This window comes from Malus sylvestris, chromosome 5, assembly GCF_916048215.2.
Source record: "Malus sylvestris chromosome 5, drMalSylv7.2, whole genome shotgun sequence".
In the NCBI taxonomy this organism is placed as follows: Eukaryota; Viridiplantae; Streptophyta; class Magnoliopsida; order Rosales; family Rosaceae; genus Malus; species Malus sylvestris.
The window spans coordinates 31,480,824-31,508,751 of record NC_062264.1 but is presented as its reverse complement, the minus strand read 5'-3'; the positions used below and the strand labels follow the sequence as shown (position 1 = coordinate 31,508,751).

At 42.0% G+C, this 27,928-nt stretch overlaps 4 protein-coding genes, 1 long non-coding RNA gene and 1 pseudogene across 10 annotated transcripts in view; 3 read left to right on the top strand and 3 right to left on the bottom strand.

Annotated features, from left to right (window-relative positions):
* The window catches only part of LOC126622447 (MDIS1-interacting receptor like kinase 2-like), a 78,881-nt pseudogene that overhangs the window by 454 nt on the left and 50,499 nt on the right, over positions 1-27,928 (bottom strand).
* LOC126622438 (probable carboxylesterase 12) lies at positions 412-1,610 on the bottom strand. The gene has a single exon (XM_050291207.1). The coding sequence runs from the start codon at positions 1,476-1,478 to the stop codon at positions 543-545; it is 936 nt and encodes a 311-aa protein (XP_050147164.1). The 5' UTR covers positions 1,479-1,610; the 3' UTR covers positions 412-542.
* LOC126622459 (uncharacterized) lies at positions 5,825-19,208 on the top strand. The gene is made up of 2 exons (XR_007623494.1): positions 5,825-6,241; positions 19,145-19,208. It is a non-coding gene; the product is annotated as an uncharacterized LOC126622459 (long non-coding RNA).
* Positions 6,239-11,804, top strand: LOC126622455 (probable leucine-rich repeat receptor-like protein kinase At2g33170). Its single transcript, XM_050291250.1, has 6 exons — positions 6,239-6,526; positions 8,456-8,704; positions 8,770-9,599; positions 9,675-9,738; positions 10,177-11,143; positions 11,222-11,804. The coding sequence occupies exons 3-6, from the start codon at positions 8,830-8,832 to the stop codon at positions 11,590-11,592; spliced, it is 2,172 nt and encodes a 723-aa protein (XP_050147207.1). The 5' UTR covers positions 6,239-6,526; positions 8,456-8,704; positions 8,770-8,829; the 3' UTR covers positions 11,593-11,804.
* On the top strand, positions 7,233-7,628 carry LOC126622452 (MDIS1-interacting receptor like kinase 2-like). The gene has a single exon (XM_050291244.1). The coding sequence runs from the start codon at positions 7,233-7,235 to the stop codon at positions 7,587-7,589; it is 357 nt and encodes a 118-aa protein (XP_050147201.1). The 3' UTR covers positions 7,590-7,628.
* Positions 7,896-27,928, bottom strand: part of LOC126622453 (uncharacterized) — a 35,200-nt gene continuing 15,167 nt past the window's right edge. The window contains exons 1-3 of one of the 6 annotated variants that reach the window (XR_007623487.1): positions 13,599-13,769; positions 12,382-12,426; positions 12,184-12,293 (exon numbers count right to left, since the gene is read on the bottom strand). Coding sequence is in view for 4 of the 6 variants with exons in the window: in XM_050291246.1 (XP_050147203.1) it covers positions 12,209-12,293; positions 12,382-12,426 (130 nt within the window). In the remaining 2 variants the exon portion in view is untranslated. Of the gene's footprint in view, positions 8,405-12,183; positions 12,427-13,598; positions 14,080-27,928 lie in introns of those variants that run through there. The other 5 variants (XM_050291249.1, XR_007623486.1, XM_050291246.1 and 2 more) reach the window with 5 other exon arrangements.

Here is a 27,928-nt window from a genome sequence, read left to right as displayed (position 1 = left end):
TTTGGAATTCCTACTTACATAAATAACCAGTTACACACAAGTGTTATGTCGAAGTAATTTCTTATTTGATTTGATTTTGTTATTCATTGTAATTGATATTGTGATTGTAATTATCTCTGTAAATATATCATAGCTGTAATTTAGGGACCATATTTAGTTAATAGCATATTTATGTGAATGTGATGTTGTATTCTCGTAACTGCGTCCATCTTATAAGGATTCTTTGTACCATTCTGTAAATAATCGATGAATATTAAAATTTGCACCAAATTCATATGTTCAAATTTAACATTTGAACACAAAGTTACATACATATGTATATTATCGACAACTCTGTCTTCGTCTATTTGTCATGCCGCAATTAGATAACTAAACGGCTTCCACTTTTAATGAATTTTTGCATGGATGATCTTTCATTGTTAACCGAAAAATTAATTGATTATGATTATGAGAAATATTGTTCAAGAAAACATACATATAAAACCCATAAAACATAGGAATTTAGTAGGCTTTAGAATACAACAATGGAAAAACCACAAACACTAGTTCAAGAACGAGACTATCTTTTTCTGCATGGCCACAGCATTCTCACAGGTAGGATCGGACAAATGGTAATTATGGTCCTTCCCCTTTGTTTCTATCACCTCCACAACTCCATTCCATCCACTCTTTCTCAGCGCCTCCCCATAGTACAATCCCCTGTATTTCAACACATCTAACTCAGCCACAAAAACCAGTACTTTTCCACACCCCAATTCCCCAAATTTCGGATCCTTTTGAGGGTTGATAAGGGGGTCATCTGATCCAATAGTCGATGGGTAGGTAAAACGCCACAATGCAGCAATAAACTCCCTTTCAGCTGCAGGGAGAGTGATCTCTCCCCCAATTAGCTCTTCCCCCCAAAAATATGGATCGACCAACACAACCCCAATCAGCTTAACACCAACCAGCCCCTCAGAGCCTATTCTCACTCCCATGTAGTGCGCTAAAGTAGCTCCACAGCTGTCTCCAGAGAAAAACACACGCTGCGAATCCGCGTAGCTACTTAGCCAATCGTCTTCTTCTTCATCAACATTTCGCGTTCCATCAAAATGGGAAGCGACCCATTTGAGAGCAGCCCACGAATCGTCGTAGGCGGCTGGGAGAGGGTTCTCCGGGGCAAGCCTGTACTCAACAGAGACGGCCACAACTTTGGCTTCGGAGACTAAGGAGTTGAGGTAATTATGATACTTGGGAGAAAAGGCGCTATTAATGCAGAAGCCTCCGCCGTGAAAGTAAACGAGAAGAGGGAGTTTGGTTTCGGTGGATTTGGGGAGGTAAAGCCTTGCGGAAACGGGTGGTTGTTGGGAGATGACAATGTCTTTGGATTGGACTGTTGACGGAGGAACTGTAGCTGTGCCTTGGAGTCTCTCGACTCGACCGTCTTTGTATACTTTGATCAACGGAGTGAGATCATAGGCTACTTCTTCGTTGCTCATGTTTTTAATGGGATTCAAGTTCAGGAAGGAGAGTACGTACGTGAATAAGAAACAGCTATGGAGTATAATGGTGGCCTCTCTCTTGCATTATTAGTTTTATAAGGAATGCCAAAAAATTTCAATGGACGCAGTTGTTACAACCGTCTCAGTCTGGTTCGTGTCTTATATCAATAATACAAAGAGATATGAACTCAAACGGTTGTGGCCACACGCTCGGTCCATTGAAATATATAGATAAGTTTATCTTGTTTTAGAGATATTTTTAGGTAGTTTTAACGAAAAGTCCGCGGTACTGTTCATTTTAACGAAAAATCACATTTTTACATTAAAAAGTCAATCATGGTACTATTTACTTTACCTTTTATTTTGTCCTTATAGTTAAAACTCAAAGTTTTCAAACCATTTTCATTAGTTTTTCGTATATTTTTATGGACTTGTGTGACAAAAACGATCAAATTATCTTATCACTATTTTAATGGACCTCAAAAGTTCAAAACCATGTATTTTGTTTGATTTGATTTACTTTGGCCCAACAACTGCATTGAAACACGTACGACAACGATTGCCTTTCATCCCGACACCAATCCAATGTGGCCCCTTCTTTCCCATTTTGGGTGTCTCTTTTGTGCCTCATTGTTAATATTTGGACACATTTCTTCTAACTTAATTTAGAGATAACTCTTTTTTATTTGAAATTTAAAAGTTAAGAAAAATCCAAAGGCTTATTTGTGGCTATGGTATCACGCCCCTATCCCTAGATACATCCAAGATCGAGACATGATGTCACCACTTACCTGTACATCTATCATGCATTGCCTCAAAGACATGAACAAAACACAATTCAAGGTCCAATGGCGCATTAACTTTTCATTTACTTTATGGCTGCATATAACCTTTGTGTTAAATTGCCTACGTACACTCAGACGGGATCAAGCCATGCGTAGGTCACCATTCAATAGACTCCACAGTTATCATAGTACTTTCTAGTAGAAAAGCATAGAATTCTAGAATCACTCAATAGAACTCGAAGAACATTGATTCCAGTCTACTTAGAGCAATCAATTCATGACCATGGTTGTCATTTCGTCATTCACATATATCACATTGTTTTCAAACCCATCTTCACAATCATAGCAAATAATTGATTCAATGACTCAAAGATGCATAATTTAATTATTTTAATCAATCAATAAGATCAAGTATCAATTCACGAAGCCTAATAAAGAAAATTTTCATATTTTCCTACATGGATTTCAAGTAATAACATTGTAACCCTAAATTACAAACACAAATGTCTACCATGAGCAATCTCTATTCACTAGAATCTAAGGTTCCAGTCTAGCTCAACGGAAACAAATTAGAAAGAGGTCGCCCATCGCAGATATATCAATCAGTCCATACAATTCGAGATAGGCAATGATCACCAATCGCGAATATACTAAGCATGATCACCCCTAAAATACAGACGGTCCCCCATCGTAGATATACCAAGCAGGACCGTAACCTATAACCTTACGTAGTGATCACTCATTGCGGATATACCAAGCATGATCACTCCTAGAATGCTTATGGTCCCAGATTGCGAATACACCAAGTCGAACCATAGATATAGTCTAATCGTGTAGGCAGTAATCACCCATTGCGGATATACCAAGCATGATCACCTCTAAAATACTTATGGTCCCCAATCGCGGATTTACTAAGCAGGACCGTAACCTATAGCTTTAGGTAGTGATCGCCTATCACAGATATATCAAGCATGATCACTCCTTAAATTCGTGTGGTCCTCTATCACAGATATACCAAGCAGAACAATAGGTATAGTCTAATCGTGTAGTCAGTGATTACCCATTGCGGATATATTAAGCATGATCACCCCTAAAATATGTATGGTTCCCTTTGCGAATATACCAAGTAGGACCATAACATATAGCTCTAGGTAATGATCACTCACCGCGAATACACAAAGCAGAAGCATAAGCATAGTCTAATTGTGTAGGTAGTGATCACTCATCGTGGATATACCAAGCATGATCACCCTTCAAATACATATGTTCCTTCATCATTGATATATCAAGCAGGACCGTAACCCATAACTCTAGGTAGTGATCACTCATCGCGGAGATACCAAGCATGATCACTCTTAAAATACGTATGGTTCCCCATCGTGAAAAACAGAACCATAGGCGTAGTCTAGTCGTATAAGTAGCGATCACCCATCGTTGATGTACCAAGCGTGATCACCTTTAAAATACGTATGGTCCCCATTGCGGATATACCAAGTAAGACCATCTGTGTACCACTACTACATGGTGCAGTCAAATCAACACACCACCTACCCTACCTCAACAACTATTATTTACAACGTAAGCACATACACTATCAATTTCTCATGACAACTAAACATCTTGTCAAACAGGCATACAAGTTCTACTGAATGGTTTTACTAGGGTCCCAGGTTCATATTTTCATACTAGTAATCATACATATCATTTATCATATAGAAGTTCAATAAGCATGTATATCACGATAAAGTACCACTTGCATGTAAACTGAGGGCACATCCTAAGATGGCCCGCTGACTGGAGTAAGCTCACTAAGCTCCATTAGGTCTCTAGTAATACTAATATTAGTATTTAAGAACGATTCAGAACAAGTTGACCAAAAGCCAACCCTCGGTCAACGTGGTCAATGAAACAGTCAACAACCTTAGTCATCCAATTTGGAAAATCCACTCATTGGATTTTCGATCTGTACTTTCTAAGAGTCTTAATATGTTTCTAGAACAACATAATAAAATTTCATGACGATCCGACGGTCAGATCTCTGCCAGTCGCAATTTTTAAGTGACGGTCAACGATCATTCCTACGACTTAGAAATTAAATCCAGGAAGATCCGTACATCGGATTTCTTATCTATAAGTTTCTAAGAACCACAAATTATACATATAATAACATACTATAATTTCATGACTATCCAACTATCAGATCTTCATTTACTACAAAGGTCATGTGGTGGACCTTTACGAAACTACAGTCAAATGGTTGAGACTCGTCAAATGAATGTCAAAACTAGATTTCGAGCATCGAAATTAGCTAAAGGGAACGAAGTAGGTCATCGGGCCCATGTACTGGTGGCCAAGACTCGCTGAATTTTTCGAACATTTTGCCAAAATTGTTCAAATTTCACTAGTTTAGATTTTTAAGAGTGGAGTAAGATATATACATGGGTCGAGGTCCAATTCGATAGGGAAACGCCTGAAAACTCTTTGAACCGCTGGAAACCCTAAAAAGTGTGTTCGTTCATTTAACTTCTTGGTTGCTTCGCACCCCAAACTTGTTTGGGTCATGTTTCTGGGCTCAAGGGGAGTCTAATGATAGTGGTGGTTGACGAAATCACCTTTAGAAATGGCAGGTCACCGCCAAGGAACTCACGAAACTCGTTAGTATTGTTCTTCACAAAACTAAGGTCAAAACCAGTCGGGTTTGAGTGGGAAAGCACACTGGGGTGTCATGGTGATGATTGTAGGTGGGGATGAGTGGTTCTCACTGAAAAATCCGTCAGAAATTTTGAGAAAACCCGGGTCGCAATCGGGTCCCACGCGAGTCAAAGAGGTGTCTGGGTTGTTGGCTTCTCTATCCTTCTGATTGGCCAGTCTCTCTCCTTCTCTTCTCTCATTGGTCCCTTCCCAAATCAATGTGAGCTTCTATATAATATTAAATCCATATTTTACTATTTGAAACAAACTTCTATCGTCATAGCTTCGATTTACAAACGGCATTTCGCCTATGTGCTCATGTGATCGAGCTCTACAAGAATATACTAACTAAAACTTCACACGTGTCATGAACACAAGGTGAACAAAAGTCAACTCGTACCCCTAGGGGCATTTTAGTCATTTTATAAATTTTGAAAAAAAAAATTCTACGCCGTAAATATAACGTGTCGTAACACTACGAAATAAGGTATTTGAATAGTGAAATTTGGGGACAAGATTTTCACATATGGTCTCTGGAACTCTACTCTACTCTCACTTTACTCCTTGAAACTCAAATTTCACCACTTTGTACCCTGAAACTAATTTTCACTTCACTTTACCATTTTCTGTCAAATTTGTTAGTAAACCTGTTAAAATTGTGACATGGCATGAATGAGGCATAAGTATCTGCCATGTCACAACTTTGTTTGGACCGAATATTGCACCATCAACCCGTGTGTTCAAGGCAGTTGAGTAAGCAAGAGTTTAGACCGTTAAATGAGAGTTGTTAAGGTAAATTTTAGTTATTATAGAGATAATATTATGGTTTGTAGTCATAATAATTATCTCTTAAATAATATATTAAATTATCGAGACTTGATATTATCTACAGAACAACTGCTTGGAGTAACGATGGAATGGTAGGGGATTGCACAACTGGCAACCTGCCTATTCCATGTAATCGAGAATGTCCGTACAACCTAGTTTAAACTGCGAGAAATTTCGAAAGACTAAAAACACACCGATACTTCGAAGTTTCAAAGTGTCCATGCAACCTGGTGTAAACTCTGAAATTTCGGAGGCGCAGATTTTCTAATCCTTTCCTTATGCTTGGAAATTCGGAAAGGATTTTTCAACTCAATCAAGAGCTGTCCCCTGGCCCCAACCATGTGCACAGACTGAACAAAGTCCAGTCCCAGCGTGCGTGGACCGTGAAGGATGTCTTGGTCAAGTGTGGAGTCGACGAATAAATAACAGGCGCCAACATCAAGCGTGTGGGTTGAGGTATGGAAATGTGTCTGTCACACGTGAACACGAGAAACACAATACATAATCGAAAAAGGAAAGAATATAGAAGAGTACAACATATGTTCTAACGAGTGATTTTCAAATAAAGCAAGCAGCAGAGCAGCAAGTGAACCGAGTTGATCATGTCTTCACCAAAACACTTTGCAAAATCTTCAAGTAACAATTAATCAGATTAATTAACTAGAAATCCATATGGACAGATTTGTAAACATTTTCACACTCGACAAAATTAGCCAATTGGCTAATGAAATGGACAAATTTGTAAACATTTTCTGGCAGCTCCTTGGAGCGGCCGACCAAATGAAGCTAAAAGGAATTACGCGTTCTTTAATGGTCATGTGCGAAATTGCAAGCGTAAAGAAAGGATTATAAACTCTGCACCTTCAAAGTTGTTATTAGCTCTGATTTATTTGTGCCTCATACAAAGAGGAAAAACTCGCGAACAAATAACAGATGACTCTAATGACATTCCAGTAATTAATCTCCGAAGTTTTGAGAATGAAATCCGAACTTTGACAACTATCCGGCATCGAAACATTATAAGGCTATATGGCTTCTCTTCAAGGAGGGGTTGCATATTCTTGCTTTATGAGTACTTAGAGAGAGGTAGCCTCGGAAAAGCATTGTATGGGGTAGAAGGGGTTACTAAACTTGGCTGGCCATCAAGGGTAAAAATTGTGCAAGGACTTGCTTGTGCACTTTCTTACCTGCACCATGACTGCTCACCACCAATTGTTCATCGTGATGTAACTGTCAATAATGTATTGCTCGAGCAGGATTTCGAGCCCGACTCTTAGATTTTGAAACAGCAAGACTGTTGAGTATCGATTCATCCAACTGGACCAACATTGTTGGTTCGCTAGGATACATGGCGCCAGGTAATGTAAAATTTTGTTGCACAATTTGGTACTATCTTTTGTGGACTTGAGATATTTTCTTCTCTTTATACGCAAAGCTTGCATATATTATGCAGGTGATGGATAAGTGTGATGTTTATAGCTTCGGAGTGGTGGCACTAGAAGTCATGATGGGAAGGCACCCCGGGGATATGCTAGAGTCCCAACTATCAGAATCATCAACGTCAATGAATGAAAATGCAGAGTTGCTTCTGAAAGATGTGTTAGATCAACGACTAAAGCCTCCAGCCAATGAATTGGCAAAAGCAGTGGTGCTTGTAATGAGTATAGCATTGGCTTGTATACGGACGCGTTCTGGGTTGCGTCCGACAATGCATTTTGTGTCACATAATCTATCAGCTCAGAGTCTTCCTTGCCTTCCTGAGCCATTTGGTATGCTTACCATCAACAAGCTATCGGCCCTATAAAACTAGGAGAAATATGTAGCTCCAACGTCACATTTGAATTCTTGCTACGAGCAGTCTATCAAATAAGAAGTTGTGGAATTTTATTTAATTTTATTATTTTTATTTTTAATGTTTACAAACAAACTTCATAAACATGTATTTGATATCTGCACCACCCTGATTTCTACAGAGTGTTGCAAATTGTGTGATTGAAAGATATAGTGTTTAGCTCTGTGCAATTCGTACTAGCATAAATAATCAGTTACACAAGTGTTCTGTGGAGATTCTTTCGTCATTATTTGGTTCAATTTTGCCATTCATTATAATAATTGATATTGTGGAATTTTGGAAAGGATTTTTCAACTCAAAATCAAGAGATGTGTGGTGCTAATGTTGATTGACGCGGTCTAGTCTTCCCGCGGCCCCATCTATTTGCGCAGACTGAACAAAGTCCAGCCCCAGCGTGTGGGTTAAGGCATGGAAAACAAACAAAAAGATACGAACATCTAGAAGAGGGAGGTGAATTGTCTGCTTTCCTATTTTTCATACTCTTCTTATACCCTCCTGTGATGTGTAGTCACGGTTAACCCACGTCAACATTTTATATTAATTTTTATAGAAATAATAAAATAAAAAGTAATAGAAATATAAAATGTTAATGTGCCTTAACCATGACCACACAAACAGAAGGAGATGTGAAAAGTATAGAAATGGGAGGACAGACAATTCACCTCCTTAGAAGAGTGCAGCAGATGTTCTGACGATTGATTTTCAAATAAAGCAAGCAGCAGCAGCGGCAGCAAGTGAACCGAGTTGATCATGTCTTTACCAAAACACTTGCCAAATCAAGTAACAATTAATCAGATTAATTAACTAGACAAAATTAGCCAAATGCCCATGGAAATTCAAAATTCAGGAACCACAAACATAAGCATACCATAAAAAGTAAATGAAAAACAGAAAAACCTTGCGATAAAAAAAACAAAGGAAATTCAGAAAAACTTGTACTTTCTGGTAGCTTCTCGGAAGCCGACCCAATGAAGCTTTCGGGGGGCCCGGCAGCGGCAATCCATTGAGCTTATTGGAAGTCAGAGGCAGCAGAAGATTAAAGGCATTACGCGTCCCTTAATGGTCATGTGCGAAATTCCAAGCGTAAAGAAAGGCTTATAAACTGTGCATGCACCTCCAAAGTTGTTATTAGCTCCGATTTATTTGTGCCTTGGACAAAGGGAAATACTCCACCAAAAAATAACAGATCATCATGCAACTCAAAACCATTACATTTCATTATATGCTCCTGCTGCTGTTCGCATTGCCACTGATCAAAACGACATCAATATCTCCAGGAAAACAAGCAGAATCACTCATCAAATGGAAGGACGACTTTTCTTCATCATCATGGCCACCTTCGCTACTCAATTCATGGTCCCTCACCAATCTCAGCAGCCTCTGCAACTGGACTGCCATTGTCTGCACCAAAACCAGAACAGTCTCCGAAATACAGCTTTCCCGTATGGAAATTAACGGAACACTAGCTCTTTTCGACTTTTCCCTATTTCCAAATCTCACCCACTTCAACCTGAGTGGCAACTATTTCCGAGGGCCTATACCATCTGCCATTGGAAATCTCTCCAGCCTCACAACTTTGGACTTCAGCAACAACTCTTTGTACAGCAGTTATAACGGATTCTCTGGCCCAATTCCGGACAGTATAGGTTTGATTTCTGGTCTTCAATATATTGACCTGAGTAATAATTTTCTGGAAGGGAAAATTCCACCCTCTATAGGCAAACTCAGGGAGCTCCAGTCCCTTTATCTTTCATACAACTCCTTAAACTCTACTATCCCTTCTGAGCTTGGTCTTTGCACAAACCTCACCCACTTGTACCTGTCTTCCAAAAAACTCAATGGGGAACTGCCTCTGTCCTTGTCCAATCTGAAAAACGTCATTGAATTGCGTTTAGATAATAATCTATTTATTGGTCAAATCCTTCATTCTCTGGTCTCCAATTGGACGGAATTGGTCTCTTTGTACCTTCAAGACAATAGCTTCAGCGGAACCATTTCAGCAGAAATTGGGCTGTTGACACAATTGCAGTATCTAAGGCTTTATTCCAACGAATTCAGAGGAGAGATTCCTCAGAGTCTAGGCAATTTATCTCAGCTTCAAGTACTCTTTTTGGACCATAACTACTTCACAGGAGAGATTCCTCAGAGTCTAGGCAAATTGACTTAGCTTCAGCGACTCTATTTGTCCCATAACCAATTGACAGGAGAGATTCCTCAGAGTCTAGGCAAACTGCCTCAGGTTTATATACTCCATCTGTCCAATAACCACTTGACAGGAGAGATTCCTCAGAGTCTAGGCAAATTTTCTCACCTTTATGAACTCGATTTGTCCGCTAACAACTTCACATGAGTGATCCCATGGAATGCAGGTATGTTGGACCTCAAGCTTCTTTCATTGTCTAATAACAATTTGACAAGGGTAATGCCAATTCATCTGTTTCTCGCCGCAGGCTTAACATGTTTGGTCTACTTGGATCTCAGCAGCAATTCACTATCGGGTGCAATACCACCAGAATTGCACATGCTCACAGTATTACAGTATTTCAATGCCTCACACAATAATCTCTCAGGCGAAATCCCATCAGCATTAGATTACATGTTTATTCTAAGTAGCTATGACTTTTCATATAACAAATTGACAGGGCCATTCCCAACTTGTGGCATTTTCAATAATGCGCCAAAAAGTGCTTTTGTTGGTAACCATGGCTTGCGGAGTCATGCAGAGGGACTAACTGAATGTGAATCCTCCAGTACAAATTCCAAAAGTGCTAACAAGAATATAGTACCCGTTTTCCTTTTTTCCTTATTGGGTTTCGCAACTGTTGCAATTGCCATTGCTTTCCTTCTTATGTTTCACAAGAGGTCCAAAATCCGGCCTCAGGTAATCAAAACTTCTCAAAACTTCGAGGATTATGAGTCAATGATATTGCAAGAAGAAGTGAAATTCACATTTCGGGAAGTTGTCAAGGCCATAGACAACTTTCATGAGAAACACTGCATTGGGAGGGGCGGATTTGGAAGAGTATACAAGGCAGAGCTCGAATCAGGTCAAGTTGTTGCAGTGAAGAGGCTTAACATGAACGACTCTAATGACATTCCAGCAATTAATCTCCAAAGTTTTGAGAATGAAATCCGAACTTTGACAACTATCCGACATCGCAACATCATAAGGCTATATGGCTTCTCTTCAAGGAGGGGTTGCATATTCTTGCTTTACGAATACTTAGAGAAAGGCAGCCTTGGAAAAGCATTGTATGGGGTAGAAGGGGTTACTGAATTTGGGTGGCCAACAAGGGTAAAAATTGTGCAAGGACTTGCTCATGCACTTTCTTACCTACACCATGACTGCTCACCACCAATTGTTCATCGTGATGTAACTGTCAATAATGTATTGCTCGAGCAAGATTTCGAGCCCCGACTCTCAGATTTTGGAACAGCAAGACTGTTGAGTATTGATTCAGCCAACTGGACCAACATTGTTGGTACGTTGAGATACATGGCGCCAGGTAATGTAAAATTTTAATGTTGCACAATTTTGTACTATCTTTTGTAGAGTTGATAAATTTTCTTCTCTTTATACACAGAGCTTGCATATATTATGCAGGTGACGGATAAGTGTGATGTTTATAGCTTTGGAGTGGTGGCACTAGAAGTCATGATGGGAAGGCACCCCGGGGATATGCTAGAGTCCCAACTATCAGCATCATCAACGTCAACGAATGAAAATGCTGAGTTGCTTTTGAAAGATGTGTTAGATCAACGACTAGAGCCTCCAGCCAATGAATTGGCAAAGGCAGTGGTGCTTGTAATTAGTATAGCATTGGCTTGTATACGGATGCGTCCTGGGTTGCGTCCGACAATGCATTTTGTGTCACATAAACTATCAGCTCATAGTCTTCCTTGCCTTCCCGAGCCATTTGGTATGCTTACCATCAAGACGCTATCGGCCCTATAAAACTAGGAGAAATATGTAGCTCCAACTTCAGATTAGAATTCTTGCTACAAGCAGTCTATCAAATAAGGAGATGTTGTGGAATTTTATTTTATTATTTTTATTTTTAATGTTTACAATGAACTTCATAAACATGTATTTGATATCTGCACACCCTGATTACTCGAGTGTTGCAAATTGTGTGGTTGAAAAATATGGTGTTTAGCTCCGTGAAATTCGTACTTGCATAAATAACCAGTTACAAGTATTCTGTCGAGATACTTCTTAATTATTTGGTTCGATTTTGCCATTCATTATAATAATTGATATTGTGATTCTAGTAATCTTTGTCAAATATTTATGTAGCTGAATTTTAGGGACCATATTAGAAAAAATGCCCACGTTCTGCTACGGGTTTTTAAATAGTAACCCACAATTTAATAAACCCAGAAATCAATCAGAGAAAAATTCAAGTAGAATTAAAATGAGTTCTCAATCAGAGAGAACATCAAATTTCATGCAAGCTTTTTTGTTCTAATTTCGGGGCTTAACAATGCAAGATTGGAATTTGCATTTGGTTCAAAGACATAAGATAAACTGAGCAGCATAATGAACTAAACAATTAAAAGTAATAAGTTCATTAAAGACATAGATAACATATTTGGTTCTTTGTACCCAAAATGGAAAACATTGATTTCCTGTATGCTCTGAAGTTTGCATAAGTGCTGGAAATTTACAAATATATAACGAGAGAATCTCAGAATAAAACACATTTAAAGGAAAAGTAATAAGAAAAGAAAATAGTGGTTTTACCTATAATCCATGTGAGGAGTAGTCACAATTGACAACTCAGGAGCTCTATAAATCAAATATATAGGAAAAGGTCAATAAAAAGTGAATTACAGTTTCCCAAATCGGAAAGTAACATTTATTTGAAAAGATTCAGACTCCTTTTGGATATAGATAAACAATGGCATGTTCAAAACCAAAATGATAAGGCATTCAACAACCAACATTCACGTAAAAAAACAAAATGATATACATGATATCCATAGATGTTTCGGTGAACAAATTCCCAAATTGCTCTATCTACCAAACATTTGCAGATCTATAGTTACACATGTTCGCTTTTATGATATTCACCCCAATACCCACATTATTGCCAAAACCATATTATACAGATCTTTTGAGCACCCGAGCCAATGACAATAGCATTGAAGGCAACTACAAAAATTGTACATTATATAAAGAGGCAATCTCATAATCAGTACACATTTAAAAGAAAAGTAATAAGGAAAAGATAGTGGTTTTTGCCTATATCCATATGAGGATCAAATTTTCAGTCACAATTCACAACACAAGAGCCCTATAAATCAAATATACAGAAAAAGATAAAATAAAAAAGGTAAATTACAGTTCTCAAGTCAAAAAGTAACGTTTATTTGAAAAGATTATTATGGAAATAGATAAACAATGACATATTAAAAACCAAATTGATAAGGCATTCAACAATCAACATAACCTACAAACCCAGAAACACCAAACCATCAATCATGGATCTTTACAAATCATACAACCCTTTAATAAAAACATAAATAAAATGTCAAAATCAATATTTTATGGCTACATTTTGTCATCAGTCAATCAATACAAACAGAACACAGAAACAAATCTGAGTTAGGAGATTAAGACAAACATAGTTAGTACAAAACCATTTTAGAAGGATCTTGCTCAAAGAGAACAAAGTTGAAGTAGTCTAATTTGAGTGAAAAATATACATATATTTTCTTGCATTATAGACAATGTATTCCATTGTATTCAAGGCCACATACTGCAAAAAAAACTAAATGTGTAGCAGGCTTCTTGCATCATTGTATACAAAACTGCAAGCAACACGATTTTTCTTGAATAAAAATAATTGCATTTTTGTATTCATTAAAACCCGATAAATAACCTGACCTTTATATCCATCCAATCAAGGCCACATACTCTTACTTAACTAAACTAAGCCTTTATAGTAATGTTATTACCTGGTCCAATTTGGAGGAGTAATTCTTCCTGATCGAAGAAACAGTCTGAAATACATCTTCACTGTCAGAACGCAAATCACAATGGATTCAGTTTTCTCATTTGCCTGAATAAGATAATACAAAACCAAGGTTAGGAAGCAAAACACAGGAGCATAAAACTCCAAAATTTAGTTTTCTCATTCCCCTCCACTGCAGCCGCACCATCAACACTTCCAAAATTTAGTTTTCTCATTCCAAAATTTATTCCCAACTTCTGAAATTAATCGATAAGATTGTGAATTTGATCCAAATTAAAAAGAAAAGGAAACGAATTGTTTAAAAAGTGTATCTTTATCATTAAGCATTAAACCCCTTTCCGTTGAATCAATCATATAAGGGAGAGAGAGAAGATAGAACTGAACCCAAAAGGCGAAAGCCTTCACTAATAAAGATACATATTTGTTAAATATGTACAATTACAGCTCTCTACTCTTAAACAGCTCTGCTCAACCTCATTCCTGTTAGGAATGTCGGTACTACAAGATAGAGAATGCACAAGGTAAAGTAGAAAATTGACACTACGAATTTATGTGGTTCGGCAATTTATGCCTACGTCCACCAAACAAGGATCAATCTTCACTATATGAAAAAGATGAGTACAACAAGAGTAGTCTTACCAAGCCAAAGACAAGGCTTGATGGATACAAGAAAGTATAACACACACTTTCTATCACTCTAAACTTCACTCACACAATGTGTAGTGGAACACTCTCACTCTCACTCTTGGAGTGGAACTGTAGCTTTGGACTTGATCTTTTGCTACTCACACTTGGTTCTTGATTGGTTACTTCACTACAACATCACACCCATATTTATAGGTGAGGGTTTGGCATTCTACTAGTTTCTAGTGTATTTTTCAAACCTCTAGCATAGAAAGATCTAGATTAGCCACAAAATTGTAGCTTCTAGATCTTTCCATTTGCAACCAAGGAAGCTAGTACTCTCTAGCTTCTTCCATCAACTTAATAACATGCTAGAATTGTCAAGCATGCTCCAGCCATCTCACTTGCTTACTAGAATAATCTAGAACATTCATCATGGGCTGGACCATATACCAACAATCTCCCCCTCCCGTCCATGAGGGAGGAATTCCGATCATGACTCCAAGTTACCTGGAGTTCATCCCAGCAACCTTAATGCAGAATTCCAACTTTGATTTTGTGACTACCTTTGTCAACATGTCTGAAGAATTATTATCGGTATGAATCTTCTTCAGCTATAACAACTTGTTCTCGATAGCGTCTCTAATCCAGTGATAACGAATATCATTGTGCTTAGTGCGTGAATGATATGTAGTGTTCTTGCTCAAATCTAGAGCACTCTGACTATCACAATAAACGCCATAATCACTTTGCTTCAAACCCAACTCTTGGAGAAACCGCTTCAGCCACAACAACTCCTTGCATGCTTCTGTAGCGGCTATGTATTCAGCCTTGATTGTGGACAAAGCAACGCACTTTTGTAACTTGGATTGCCAAGACACGACTCCCCCTGCAAAAGTAAACAAGTACCCAGACGTAGACTTTCTACCATCCAGGTCACCTCCCATGTCAGCATCTGTAAATCCTTTCAAGATTGGTTTGGAACCGCCAAAGCACAAGCACATCTTAGAATTCCTCTTCAAATATCTGAGAATCCACTTACCAGCTTCCCAGTGGTCCTTCCCTGGATTAGAGAGAAACCTGCTCACCACACCTAATGCATGAGCAATATTTGGCCGTGTGCACACCATTGCATGCATGATACTTCCTACTGCGGAAGAGTAGGGAACAACTGCCATTTTCTCCTTTTCTTCATATGTTTTTGGACATGACTCTTTGCTCAACATGATATGATTGGCTAAAGGTGAGCTTACCGGTTTGGCTGCTTTCATGTTGAACCTTTCAAGCACCCGTTCAACATACTTTTCTTGTGACAACCACAACTTCTTGGATTTTCTGTCACGAATTATCTCCATGCCCAAAATCTGCTTGGCTGGCCCTAAGTCCTTCATGTCAAAGGACTTAGATAACTCTTCTTTGAGCTTTTTAATCATAGAAGCATCTTGACCGGCAATCAACATGTCATCAACATAAAGCAATAAAATGATGAATTTACCTTCAGAAAATTGTTTGATATAGACACAAGAGTCAGCATGAGTTTTCTTGTACCCATTACTCACCATGAATGAGTTGAACTTCTTATTCCATTGTCTCGGAGCCTGCTTAAGACCATATAAGATCAAGCCCCGACGGCCCTTGAAGAAAGCACCATCGTTCATCATCCGTTCATCCTAAGATCAAGCCCCAACGACCCTTTGGATCAACAAACGTCGACAAATCCATACATCCAACCGTTCTTCAAGATCAAGCCCAAAAGCCCTTGAAGATCCGTTTATCACTGTTCTTCAAGATCAAGCCCAAAAGCCCTTGAAAATCCGCTCATCACCGTTATTCAAGATCAAGCCTCAACGGCCCTTGAAGAAACACTCATCCTCAAGATCAAGCCCCAACGGCTCCTTGAAGATCCGCTCAAATCCACCTTCAAAGATCAAGCCCACGACCCCTTGAAGAAAATTCCAACAGTTCATCCAAGATCAAGCCTCGACGGCCCTTGGATCAACGAAACATCCACAAATCAATACCTTACGGAGATCGAATCAGATGATCAAATTAGAGAGAGATTGTAACCCAAAATCATCAAACACAAATATTATTTTGTGCACGTTGTTCTTGTCTCTTTCGTTTTAGGAATTTTCCGTGTTCACAATAATATATCAAAATAATCATGTTCATCAATACATATTAACTAAAATAACATATACATAATAATTATAACAACACAAGTATAATAATTAAAACAAGAAACGATATATTTATGCCCAATAACAAATTAAACAACCAACAAATTTAAAAAAAAAAAAAAGCCTAACATCATTTATAAATAAAGAGGGCGAGTGAAACATCAACCACTCACCTCCAATTAAAATAGAATGCAACTGAAGTGCAGGCCGTAGAGAGGAAGACAGGAAGAGTGCATGGGAGAAGAGAAGTGGAAGGAAGGCGCAGATTAGAGAATCAAGTTAGGTTAGGTCCGGTTGTTTTTAGGCTTTAGGTTTTGTATTTTCAGATTGCCCCAAATGTTTCAATGTTTCCAAACAGATTTAAAATATTTTTCAAATTTACAAAAATACCCTTGCCGTGTCGTGTCCAACCCGTGTCAGGGGCATGTCGGAGTGTTCATGCAACCTAGTCTAAAATGCGTCAAATGTTGGAGGATTAAAAACACACTCTAACACTTTGGAGTTTCAGAGTGTCCGTGCAACCTAGTTTGTGGATATTACCCAAACCCATACACCCTTCCAAAACCCTAGCAATCGATGTAAATTTGAAACCAAAAAAAATTGGGGGAAATTAATAGATAATCAAATTTACTTGTGGAGATGAAGAGGGCAATTTTCGCTTTACCTTCAGTCAAGAGGAATTTGTAAAACGTGGTGGTGGCGGCTATCTGGGTTTTGGATGAGCAACATCGATCTGGGTTTTGGGTCTAGAATGATGTGGAAGAATAGGGTTGCCAAATGAAACGTACGGAAATTGATTTGGAAGAGCAGGTTGTCGTGTGAATTCGAACTGCAGTAACAAGGAAAAGGTCAGGGAACGTGTCGATTCGGACTGAAGCAAAAAAGCAAAGGTGGAGGAGGAAAGCCGCGAGCGAACCACGCCTAAGAAAGGGCATTCTTGTCTTTTCACTATACCCCCATAAAATAAATGAAAGAAAAGAACGTTTGAAGAGGACAAATCCGTCATTTCATTGTGCTTCGGAACAGCTGCTGGGTTTTAGTATATATAGAATTTAGTTAATAGCATATTCCTGTGATGTTGTATTCTCATTAGTACGTCCACCTTATAAGGATCCTTTGTACCATCATGTAAATAATCACTGAATATTACAATTAACACCAAAATTTATAGATTCCAAGTTAATATTAGAACACAAAGTTATATATATGTTATCGACAACTCTGTCGTCGTCGTCGTCTATTTGTCATGCCACAATTAGTAATTAAATGGCTTTCGCTTCAAGCGAATTTTTGCGTGGATGATCTTTCAATGGTAACTGAAAAATTATTTGATTAAGATTATGAGAAATATTGTTCAAGAAAACATACATAAAGCTCATAAAACATAGGAATTTTGTAGTTTGTAATACAAGTCATAAAACAGATTACAACAATGTAAAATCCACAAACACTAGTTCAAGAACGAGACCCTTTTTCTGCATGCTCCTCCCCTTTGCTTCTATCACCTCCACAAATAAATCCGAGCTAGTAAGAATCTTGGAGGTGCAGAGTTTCTAATCCTTTCTTTACGTTTGAAATTTCGGGAAGGATTTTTCAACTCAATCAAGAGCTGCGTGGTGCCAATGTTGAGTGACCCGGTCTAGTCTTCCCGTGGCCCTTGCACAGACTGAACAAAGTCCAGCCCCAGCGTGCGTGGACTGTGAAGGATTGAAATGTCTTGGTCAAGTGTGGAGTTGATGCATATAATATCAGATTCAACGTCAAGCGTGTGGGTTGAGGCACGTAAATGTGTCACACGTAAACACGACAAACACGGCACATAATTGAAAAAGAATGTGTAAATTACAAAAAAAATACTACCTTAATTATGGATTGAAAAACAATCTCATACCTTATGTTTTAAAAATTGCAATATCATACCTCAACTTATGAATTCGTTGCAATGTTAGACATTTGTTAAATTTTCTGTCAATTTGACTGTTAAATGATGACGTGATCCACACTGAAATACAAAATTAATAAATTTTTAATTTTTATTTAACAATTAAATTAATTAAAACAAAACTCTATCCCTCCTCTCTCCCCCATCGCCGGTCCTATTTCACCCTATCCAAATCTCTCTCACTATTTACATCTGGTAAAAAAATATTTCCTCCTATGCATCAATGATTTCTGTAAAAAGGTAAATAATCAAACAATAATCTCTGTTAATTGTGCTAGAACATAAAAATTGCTGATGTGTTTGTTGATGGTGGTGATGTTGAAGAAGATGCAGATCTTGAAGGTGACTTTGATGGTGTTTGTAGAGGTCGTAAGGGGCCCAAAGAAGATCGACAGGGCAAGGCATTCCCGAATCTTCTGCTGGTTCCATCAGTGGTGAATCGCTTCCATGTCGCCGCCGAACACCAGAACGGCGGAAGAGAACCCAGCTCGTATATCCGCTTCTCCTTCGGAATCTCCATTGAATTCTCGGTCTTTCTCGTAAACGGTCCATCTACCAAGCCGGTCACCATCATGCCGGTGTTGAAATAGCACGGGCGCTTTCGATCGAACACCTAGAGTGCGTGGACTGTGAAAGGATGTCTTGGTCAAGTGTGGAGTTGACGAACAAATATCAGTCGTCAGCGTCTAGAGTGTGGGTTGAGGCATGAAAATGCGTCACACGTAAACATGAGAAACACAACACATAACACATAATCAAAAAGAAAAAGAATATCTAGAAGAGTACAGTAGATGTTCTGATGAGTGATTTTCAAATAAAGCAAGCAGCAGAGCAGCAAGTGAACCGAGTTGATCATGTCTTTTACCAAAATACTTGCAAAATCTTCAAGTTACAATTAATCAGATTAATTAACTAGAAATTCAAATGGACAAATATATGCATATAATAAAAAGTAAATGAAAAACAGAAAAACCTTGCGACCAAAAAAACAAAGGAAATTCAGAAAAACTTGTACTTCCGGGTAGCTTCTCGGAACGGCCGACCCAATGAAGCTTTCGGCGGGCCAGGCAGCGGCAATCCGTTGAATTGCGCATGCTCACACAATTAGATTTTTTCTTTGGAGGTGTGATATCTACACACCTGTTGACCCTAAAAACTACAAAGCCTACGTGGCGCGCAGGCCGAGTAATTAATGAGCTAACTACGTCATTCGGTGAATGCGGGGCGTGCCAACTCGTCGGCCGAGCTCGGCCGATGAGTAAATTTGTTGATGTTGCGTTGGGTCGCGCTACTGACTTCTGCGTCTTGCGATTGCGGCCGAGAAAGGAACACGTCTCGGCCTCTTGGGCTCTCGAACCTGAAGACAAGGTTACTATTCTTACGAAGTTCAAGATCAAATTCGGCTTTCAATGTGCCGAATGTAATAACTGTAACACCTCACTTCGCCGAGAAGGCTGATGAGATGACCTCGACCAATAAGGATTTAGAAACCCTTCTCGACCGAGACTTGGATAGGTAATCAATCGTTCTCGCCGCAGTGCTGTTGATGCCAACGGAAGATACTGCGAGACCGACTGACTCTACGGTGACAGAGCTATCTATGCCGACTTAAGATATCACCGGTTGCTTCCACAGTGCTGTTGATGCCAACGGAAGATGTGTCAGCGAAAAAGGAAAAAGAAAAATCACAAGTTGTGAGAGTTTGCGCAGGGCAATTTTGTATTGATTTTGTGGGGGCTCTCACAGTTGCTGAATGTCTTGTATTTATAGTAGCAGCACATCGAGCCCGAGTTCCAATCCTATTCGGACTAGGTCTCCTTCTCCGGATTAACATCCCCTCGATCAGTCCTATCTCCGCTAGGACTACGAATCTAGTCCTTAACTGAGCCGGATTCGCTTTCTAGATTATTGATCTCGTCGAGAGTCCCTATTGCACTAGGATTCGACCTCTTGCGTTATGACCTAGCCGACCTAGGTTTGGAGGCCCACATACTGAACGATCCGTGGTATTCTTGCCGCAAGGCCTTCAGGGCCGAGAATGACCCTACACTCGGCCCAAACTGTTATTTTGGGCCCAAACATTGCCCCCTCGCTTCTGAGGTCTTCGGCCTGAATTCTTTGGCCGAGTTTCGGCCTTGAAGAAGCGAATCTGTCACTCAGAACCCTAATGCCCGAGTTCCAAGGCGCATTTATTGAACACGATTGCACGATCTTGATCCTGCTAACCAAACTTGCCACGTGGCGTCCTTTAATACGGCCAACCCCAATGATGACGTCCAAGGCGTGCGGCTGCCTGAACCGTCGACATTATGACCACCATCTCAATCCGTGAGCCACTTTCTCAGTTCGTGAGCCCAATTATCATCGTGCAGGCGTCGAAACGTCTTCCGCCATTAATTTCGCCGTCACACGCAATCGTGCGCCCCCAACATCTGAAACCTTCGGTCTTCTCAACTGCATTTCCCAAATGTTCATCATGATCAGCGATTCTTTCCGTCGATTTTGCCCCTTTGTTTTGAATTTTAAACGATTACCCTTCTTGCTAAAAGCCTATAAATACTGAAAATCTCTCATTCGCACTTTACGCTCCCAAAACTTTCTGAAATCCCTTGCTATTGCTCTCTAGTGCATTCTTCTATTCCAAGTCTTCGTTTTCAAACCCCCAACCCAGAAAACCCTTTTACACCGTGCTTCCTTCTTACAATGGCGTCCTTCATCTCCAAGCTTTCCAAGGAATGTGACCAGCATCAGAAGATTCTTGATTGGAGCTCGACCAAGACTATACGGTTTGAAAGTGACATGAGCACTGTTCACCAAATCTTGGGCCCTCTCTTCAAAGCAACCGTACCATCAACTATCACCGAACTTCTTCAGGAACACTGCTTGTCACCCTTGTTCTAAGGGTTTGAATGGTCCAGATGGGAAGCAGCGAAACCGCAAGGTTCCTGGCCTTCGACCACTACAACCTGGGCAGCCTGGGTCGTTCGCATGGAGAAGCTCTTCGGCAAGCAATGGAAAGTCCTCGGCCTTTACGACGCCATCCTTCTTTCGTCTATGGACATCGTTCTTGACAAGGAGCTTCTCCTAGCCGCCATATGCTTCTGGTGTTCGGCCACCAACACCATGGTTCTCCCCCTTGGTCCTATCGGCCCCACCATTCTTGATGTCACTGCCATCTTGGGGACTTCAGCAACTGGAATCCCCATCGATACTGCCCTCTCCGGATATCGGTCGAATCTCGACCTGAAGACGCTCTTCGACCGACGAGCTTTTGAGACGTTGAGCCGTGAGGGTCATATCCCCTCAAAAGAAGACGTTCAGAAACTCCACAAGAACTTCTTCAACTACAACACCCTCTATCTCCATTTCGCTGGCCGAGGAGAAGAGGCCCTGCGGGAAGGGGAACATGAAGCTTTCCTTTTCTACTGGTACAACAAGTACATTTGTTGTACCAAATCGAACAAATGCCTGGTCGAGAATATGCCAGTGGCCGAGGCCCTGGCTAGCGGTCATGTCTTGGCACTTGGCCCCAACATCTTGGCCCATCTCTTCCGTTGCCTGGCTGAGACGACCCTGCACAAAATTGGCCCATACCAGAATGGTCATCTCTAGGTCTTTCAACTCTGGCTCCAAGTGTACTTCGCCTCCCTTCGGCCAGCAATCGTCGATTTCTCACCCACAGAGGCGCTTGGACCTCAGCTGGCTTCTCGACCAATACCCCCTCACCGAGCCGAAGAAATATTTAAATTCTTTTTCGCCCTCGACGATCTCTCCAACGATGAGTTCCTGATATGTCGTCGTCGGGCATATCCTTCCTCGGTCAGGCTACCTATATCGGCGTGGAGCGCAGATGAAGACGCCGACCTTCGTCAGTCCTGGGGGTCGTTCGTGCTTGCTCGCGACCTCCCCCTTGGTTGCGATGGAAAACGAGCGGGGTGGGAAGTGTATCATCCTAACTTCCTTGCTCGGCAGCTTGGCTACCTCAAAGGTAGCCCAGTCCCCCTTCTCTCCTCTCGGTCCGTCCTAAGTCACGGACGCGAACCTGGCTCCTCAGAGAAGGAGTGCGCCGACGCCAAGAAGGAGTTCCAGGAACGGTGCCAGAAATTTCGCCTTCGACCGGCCACTCCAGAAACCCTTTGCACCGACACCTTCGGTGATTGGTGGGACAGTTACACCCAACGGTTTTTCGGGGTCTCGGTCGATACCATTGTGGACACACTTTTTGGTGGTCAACCTAAAAAACCTTCTGCCCCCCAACCCCAAGGTAGTTGCTTTATTTCTTTTTTTTTTTTTTTTTTAATTTTTTTTTTATATTGATTTGCCTTACTGAATTGTTTTTATCCTTTTAGGTAGTCGGCCTTCGAGAAAAACGGAGGCTGTTGCTGCGGCCACGGTCGAGAAAAAATCGGCCGTGGTTAAAAGGGACAAAGCTGCTGGTCGGGCAGTGCTGACCAAACGGCCTCGCCCAGAGGCCGGGCCGGCTATCGAGCCTTCCCCGCCTGCCAAGCGGGTTAAACAACTGGCGAAGAAAGGTGCACGGGAGATCCACGTCATCTCCAGTCACACTACGGGGACGACGACTCCTAGTGCTTCCCCTTCTCCAGCCGCCGGCCAACCCCTGGCCGAGAAACAAGTCGTACCCCCCTCCGTCGAGAAGGCACCTGTCCCTCAACAGGTGGTCTCTACGGCCGAGGAAACCTCCCCGAAAAATCCAAAGCCCTCGTTCTTCGTTCTAGAAGAGAGCGAGAGGAGCGACGAAGTCCCGCCGGCACACCGTCCTCATCCTCGCCAACCACCTCCTCTAGTGTCTGAGACGGTGGTTCGAGCCGGCCCCTCCACGGCTGATCGTGGCAAGCGCCTGGTCGAGGAACCGACCCCGGTGGCCGAACCTCTCGCTCCCTCTCAGGACCAGGACGTCCCTGCCTCCTCTGAAGCAGCTGTTCCAGTCGGCCCTTCCACAGCCGACCGTGGCAAACGACCGGTCGAGGAACCCGAGGCAACGGCGGAATCGCCTGTTCATCCTCAAGACCAGGGCTTCCACATTCCTCCACAGGAGGCTACCTCAGCCTTTGTAAGCATCTTCGACCATCTTTCCTTGATTGTTTTTTTTCTTTAGAATTCTAAACGAGGAAAATAATAAATGTCAGGTGCCTGTACATTCTTTTCACCAAGAATTCTACGCGCCGAAGGGCGTTATCTATATTTCGTGGCCGCCTCAGTGGCCATCAAACATAGATAACCTCCATCGGCCGCGTGAATTGAGAAGCAACCTGAAACACTGGGCTCGGCCATTGAGTTCTTTAGGTTCGACCAACGATCCTGGAGACATGGCCGAGGTCTCCTCTCGGCAGGTTAAAAAAACGAAACCTTCTTGCTACTCCTGTCATGACTTCTTTTAAACTTAACCTGATTTGTATGTGCAGGCTTCCTGGGAGGTCGAATTCAAAGCCCTCATCTCCAGTACTACTGCAGAGTCTGGTCCTTCGGCCGCTACGACCGAAGCTGCCGATCCCAGCGCCCTAACCCAGCTGCGAAAAGTCATGTCGCTCTCATCATCGCAAGTACTTGAGCGCAACGGTCTTGATTTGCTCGGCGTGTGTCTGAACGACCTTGGAGCCGACGGTCGCCTGAGCGGAGATGCCATTGTTCGGGCATCATCTGCCTTGGAGTGCGTTCGGGAGACATTTAGTATCTTCCAGACCGCTCTAAAGGCCGAACAAGACCTGCAAGCCGCCACGGCCGTTCAAGACACCCTCCGTCCGAAGATTGACGATCTACGGGTAAAAGGAGACGCGTTAGCCGAGCTCGACCGTCAGATGGCCGAACTAGCAAAACGTCGGTCGGCCATTGCTTCCGAGCTTGCTAGAGACTTCGAGTCAGGCGGGAAGGATCGCCTAACCGAGTATGCGGAAGCCAAAAAACGGGTCGAGCGGCTGAAGCTGGACAAAAAGAATCGGCAAGCCGAAGTCCTCATGGCCGACGTGCGGTGGTTGGAGTTGAAGGCTCTACTCAGCACTCTTCTTCCCTCTTCTCCTTAAATGTATCTGAATGTAAACCAACCGACCTACTCATTTTATAAATACTTATCAATTTTAATGGACTGGTTTACTATTCTCGCATTTCCCATGTGACCGGATAATATTTCTTCAAAAACTTCCCATTAATCGGTAATCAGTGGACCGCACCGGTTTGGTCTTTAAGATGATACGCCCCTTTTCCGTATACTTTATGCACAATAAACGGCCCTTCCCAATTCGACGACCACTTGCCGAACCTAGGATCTTTTATTCCTACGGGCAACACCGTTTGCCACACTAAATCACCCTCGCCGAATGTTTTCTGTCGCACCTTTTGATTATAGGCCCGCTCGGCAATCTGTTTTTGTGCCACCAACAAGTTGTAAGCGTCAAGCCGCGCTTCTTCCAAATCTTCTAGTTCCTGTCTCATGGACTGATTATATTCGGCGCTAAACAAACTACTTTGCTCAATTAATCGCAACGAATTTATGCTCAACTCGACTGGTAACATTGCATCGTGTCCGTAGGTTAATGCGTATGGGGTTGTCGCGGTCGCCGACCGGGGCGACGTTTGGTATGCCCATAATGCCTCGTTCAACTTCAAATGCCACATGCCAGGCCTTTCTTTTATTATTTTTTCGAGGATGCCGATCAACACTTTATTACTTGCCTCGGCCTGCCCATTCGCCTGTGGATAATACGGTGTGGACTGTTCCAACCGAATTTTCAAATTTGCCGTGTATTCTTTAAACCTTTCGGCTGTGAAGATTGTTCCATTGTCGGTTATGATCGTTTCCGGTACACTGAACCTGGTCACAATGTGTTCCTCCACGAAGTCGCAAACCTCTTTAGATGTTAACTCGGCGTATGATTTTGCTTCGACCCACTTAGTAAAGTAATCAGTTGCGACTATTATCCATGCATGCTTAGCAGCTCCAGAAGTCGGCGTGATTTTGCCGATTACGTCCATGGCCCATCCTCTAAATGGCCATGGTTTAATGACCGAATGTAACGATTCAGCCGGGACCCTTTGTATTGGCCCGTGGATTTGGCACTGTACGCATCCTCGTGCAAACTCGATACAATCCTTTAGTATCCTTGGCCAAAAATAGCCGTGCCGTCGAAGTAACCATCGCATTTTCCGTCCGGATTGATGAGCTCCGCAAACCCCTTCATGAACTTCCGAGATCACCCGAGCACCTTCTTGAGGGCCGAGGCATAGCAGTAGTAATCCATCCTCCCCTTTTCGATATAACTCGTTCTGGTACGTGACATAGTTCGTGGCGTGAACTCGTGTCTTGCGACTATGTTTTTCATTGGGATTGTCAAGGTACTGCATAATGGGTTTTCTCCAATCATCTGGTGTTGCCTCGACGGTGCAGACCTCTATAGTATCTTGTCGGTCTAACAACGAAGGTAAAGACATGACTCGAGTGCGTATTACATCGTCGCGCCGGAGGATTTGCTGGTTGACCAAGGCCGAGTATAATTGTCGTAGCACCGGTATTTCTCGGCCTAGCTTGCCCCCCAGGAGTTGTGCGCCAGAGGCAATTTGAGCTAACTCATCTGCGTCGGTATTATGGATCCGGGAAACATGCTCGAACGTAATACCGGCAAAGGACTCGGCCAAATAGCTAGCAACCATGTGGTAGGGTGCCAGGGTACAACTCATGCATCGAAAAGATCCATTAAGTTGGTTGATCACAAGTTCAGAGTCACCGAGGATGAGGGCACGGGTGACCCGCAAGTCATGAAGGAGGCCAAGGCCGATGATTAAGGCTTCATATTCGGCCTGATTATTGGTGCAGTCAAAATCCAACTTAAGCGAAAAATACCAACGATCATGATTAGGAGATTGAATGACAACTCCAACGCCGGCTGAGGATGAAGTACTGGACCCGTCAAAATACATCGTCCAATAATTGTCACGTGCTTCAACCATGCCGATTTCGACATCGGTGTCCCCAAAACCATAGGGGGAAGGATGGTGAGCCAGGAAATCGGCCAATGCTTGGCCTTTGACAGCTTTCTGAGGCACGTATTGTAGGCTAAACTCGGACAACGCCATCGTCCACTTCCCAATTCTCCCTTTTACGATCGGCCGGGTAAGCATGTACCGGATGACGTCGGTCTGGGCAATGACTTGTGTGACCGACGGAAGCATGTAATGACGGAGTTTGGAGGCGGCGAAGAACACGGCAAGACAGAGCTTCTCCACGGCGGAATAATTGATCTCCGGTGGATTAAGATTTCGACTGAGGTAAAAAATAGTCTGCTCTCGCCCGGCATCATTGTCTTGGGCAAGGAGGCAGTCGATGGACTCTTCAGCCGCCGAAATATATAGTTTGAGGGGTTTACCGCGCCGAGGTGGAACAAGAACAGGCGGCGTTGTGAGAGAGACTTTGATTTGTGTAAATGCCGCCTGATGCTCGGTCGTCCACGCAAATGTATCCGAGTCCTTAAGTTTCAAAAGCGTGGAAAACGCTTTCATTTTTCCTGCCGAGTTAGCTATAAATCGGCGGAGAAAATTTATCTTACCGAGTAAGGACTGCAGTTGTTTCTTCGTAGTCGGTGGTGAAGCATTGATGATTGCACGTGCCTTATTCTCATCGACTTCAATCCCCCGATGATGTACGAGAAAACCAAGAAAATTCTCGGCCGAGACATCGAAGGCACACTTGGCAGGGTTCATCTTGAGGTTGTGCTGACGCATGCGAAGGAAAGCCTATCAGAGATCATCCAGATGTGTCCGTCGGCGTTTAGATTTGACGACAACATCGTCGATGTAAACTTCGACGATGGTACCAATTAAATCATGGAAGATGGTGTTCATCGCCCGTTGGTACGTGGCGCCGGCATTCTTGAGGCCGAATGGCATGACAACCCATTCATAAGTGCCGAGTGCCCCCGGGCAACGGAAAACAGTTTTGTGCACATCGGCTTTGGCAATAAATATTTGGTTGTACCCGGCATGTCCATCCATAAAGGATAAGATCGCATGATTTGCCGCGGCATCGATTAACAAATCTGAAATCGGCATTGTATACTCATCTTTGGGAGTTGCGAGATTCAGATTGTGAAAATCGGTACAGATGCGCAGTGCCTCACTTTTCTTTAATACAGGAACGATATTTGCTAACCATTCGACATATCGAGCTGTCCGAATGAATCCGGCTTTCAAAAGCCGAACTAGTTCATCCTTGACACTGAGTTGTACTTCGGTCGAGAATCGACGAGGTAGCTGACGGAAAGGTTTAAATCCGGGCTTAATACGCAATTCATGCTCGACCAGAGTACGATCTAAGCCGGACATTTCATGATAACTCCAAGCAAAACAATCTTTGAATTTCGTAAGCAAGATACGAAACTCGTCTTTCATTCGTTGGGGAAGTAACGCACTAATAAACAAAAGCCGTGGGTCATCGGCCGTCCCAACATTAATCTCTTCCAAAGGGTCTTTAACAAGGGGCCGGTGATCTTCGAGTTCGGCCGGGGCGGCTCGAATTTTATCAAAAGATAATACAGGCCCATTATCTCCCTCAGCAAAGAA

What these genes read in the sequence shown, in the direction of transcription:
- LOC126622438 (XM_050291207.1), bottom strand. Translation starts at nt 1,478, where the DNA reads ATGAGCAACGAAGAAGTAGCCTATGATCTCACTCCGTTGATCAAAGTA.
- LOC126622452 (XM_050291244.1), top strand. Translation starts at nt 7,233, where the DNA reads ATGCAGGTGATGGATAAGTGTGATGTTTATAGCTTCGGAGTGGTGGCA.
- LOC126622455 (XM_050291250.1), top strand. Translation starts at nt 8,830, where the DNA reads ATGCAACTCAAAACCATTACATTTCATTATATGCTCCTGCTGCTGTTC. An exon ending in GCAATTTATCTCAGCTTCAA is followed by an intron (nt 9,739 to 10,176) that starts GTACTCTTTTTG and finishes ACAGTATTACAG; the next exon opens with TATTTCAATGCCTCACACAA. An exon ending in GTTGAGATACATGGCGCCAG is followed by an intron (nt 11,144 to 11,221) that starts GTAATGTAAAAT and finishes CTTTATACACAG; the next exon opens with AGCTTGCATATATTATGCAG.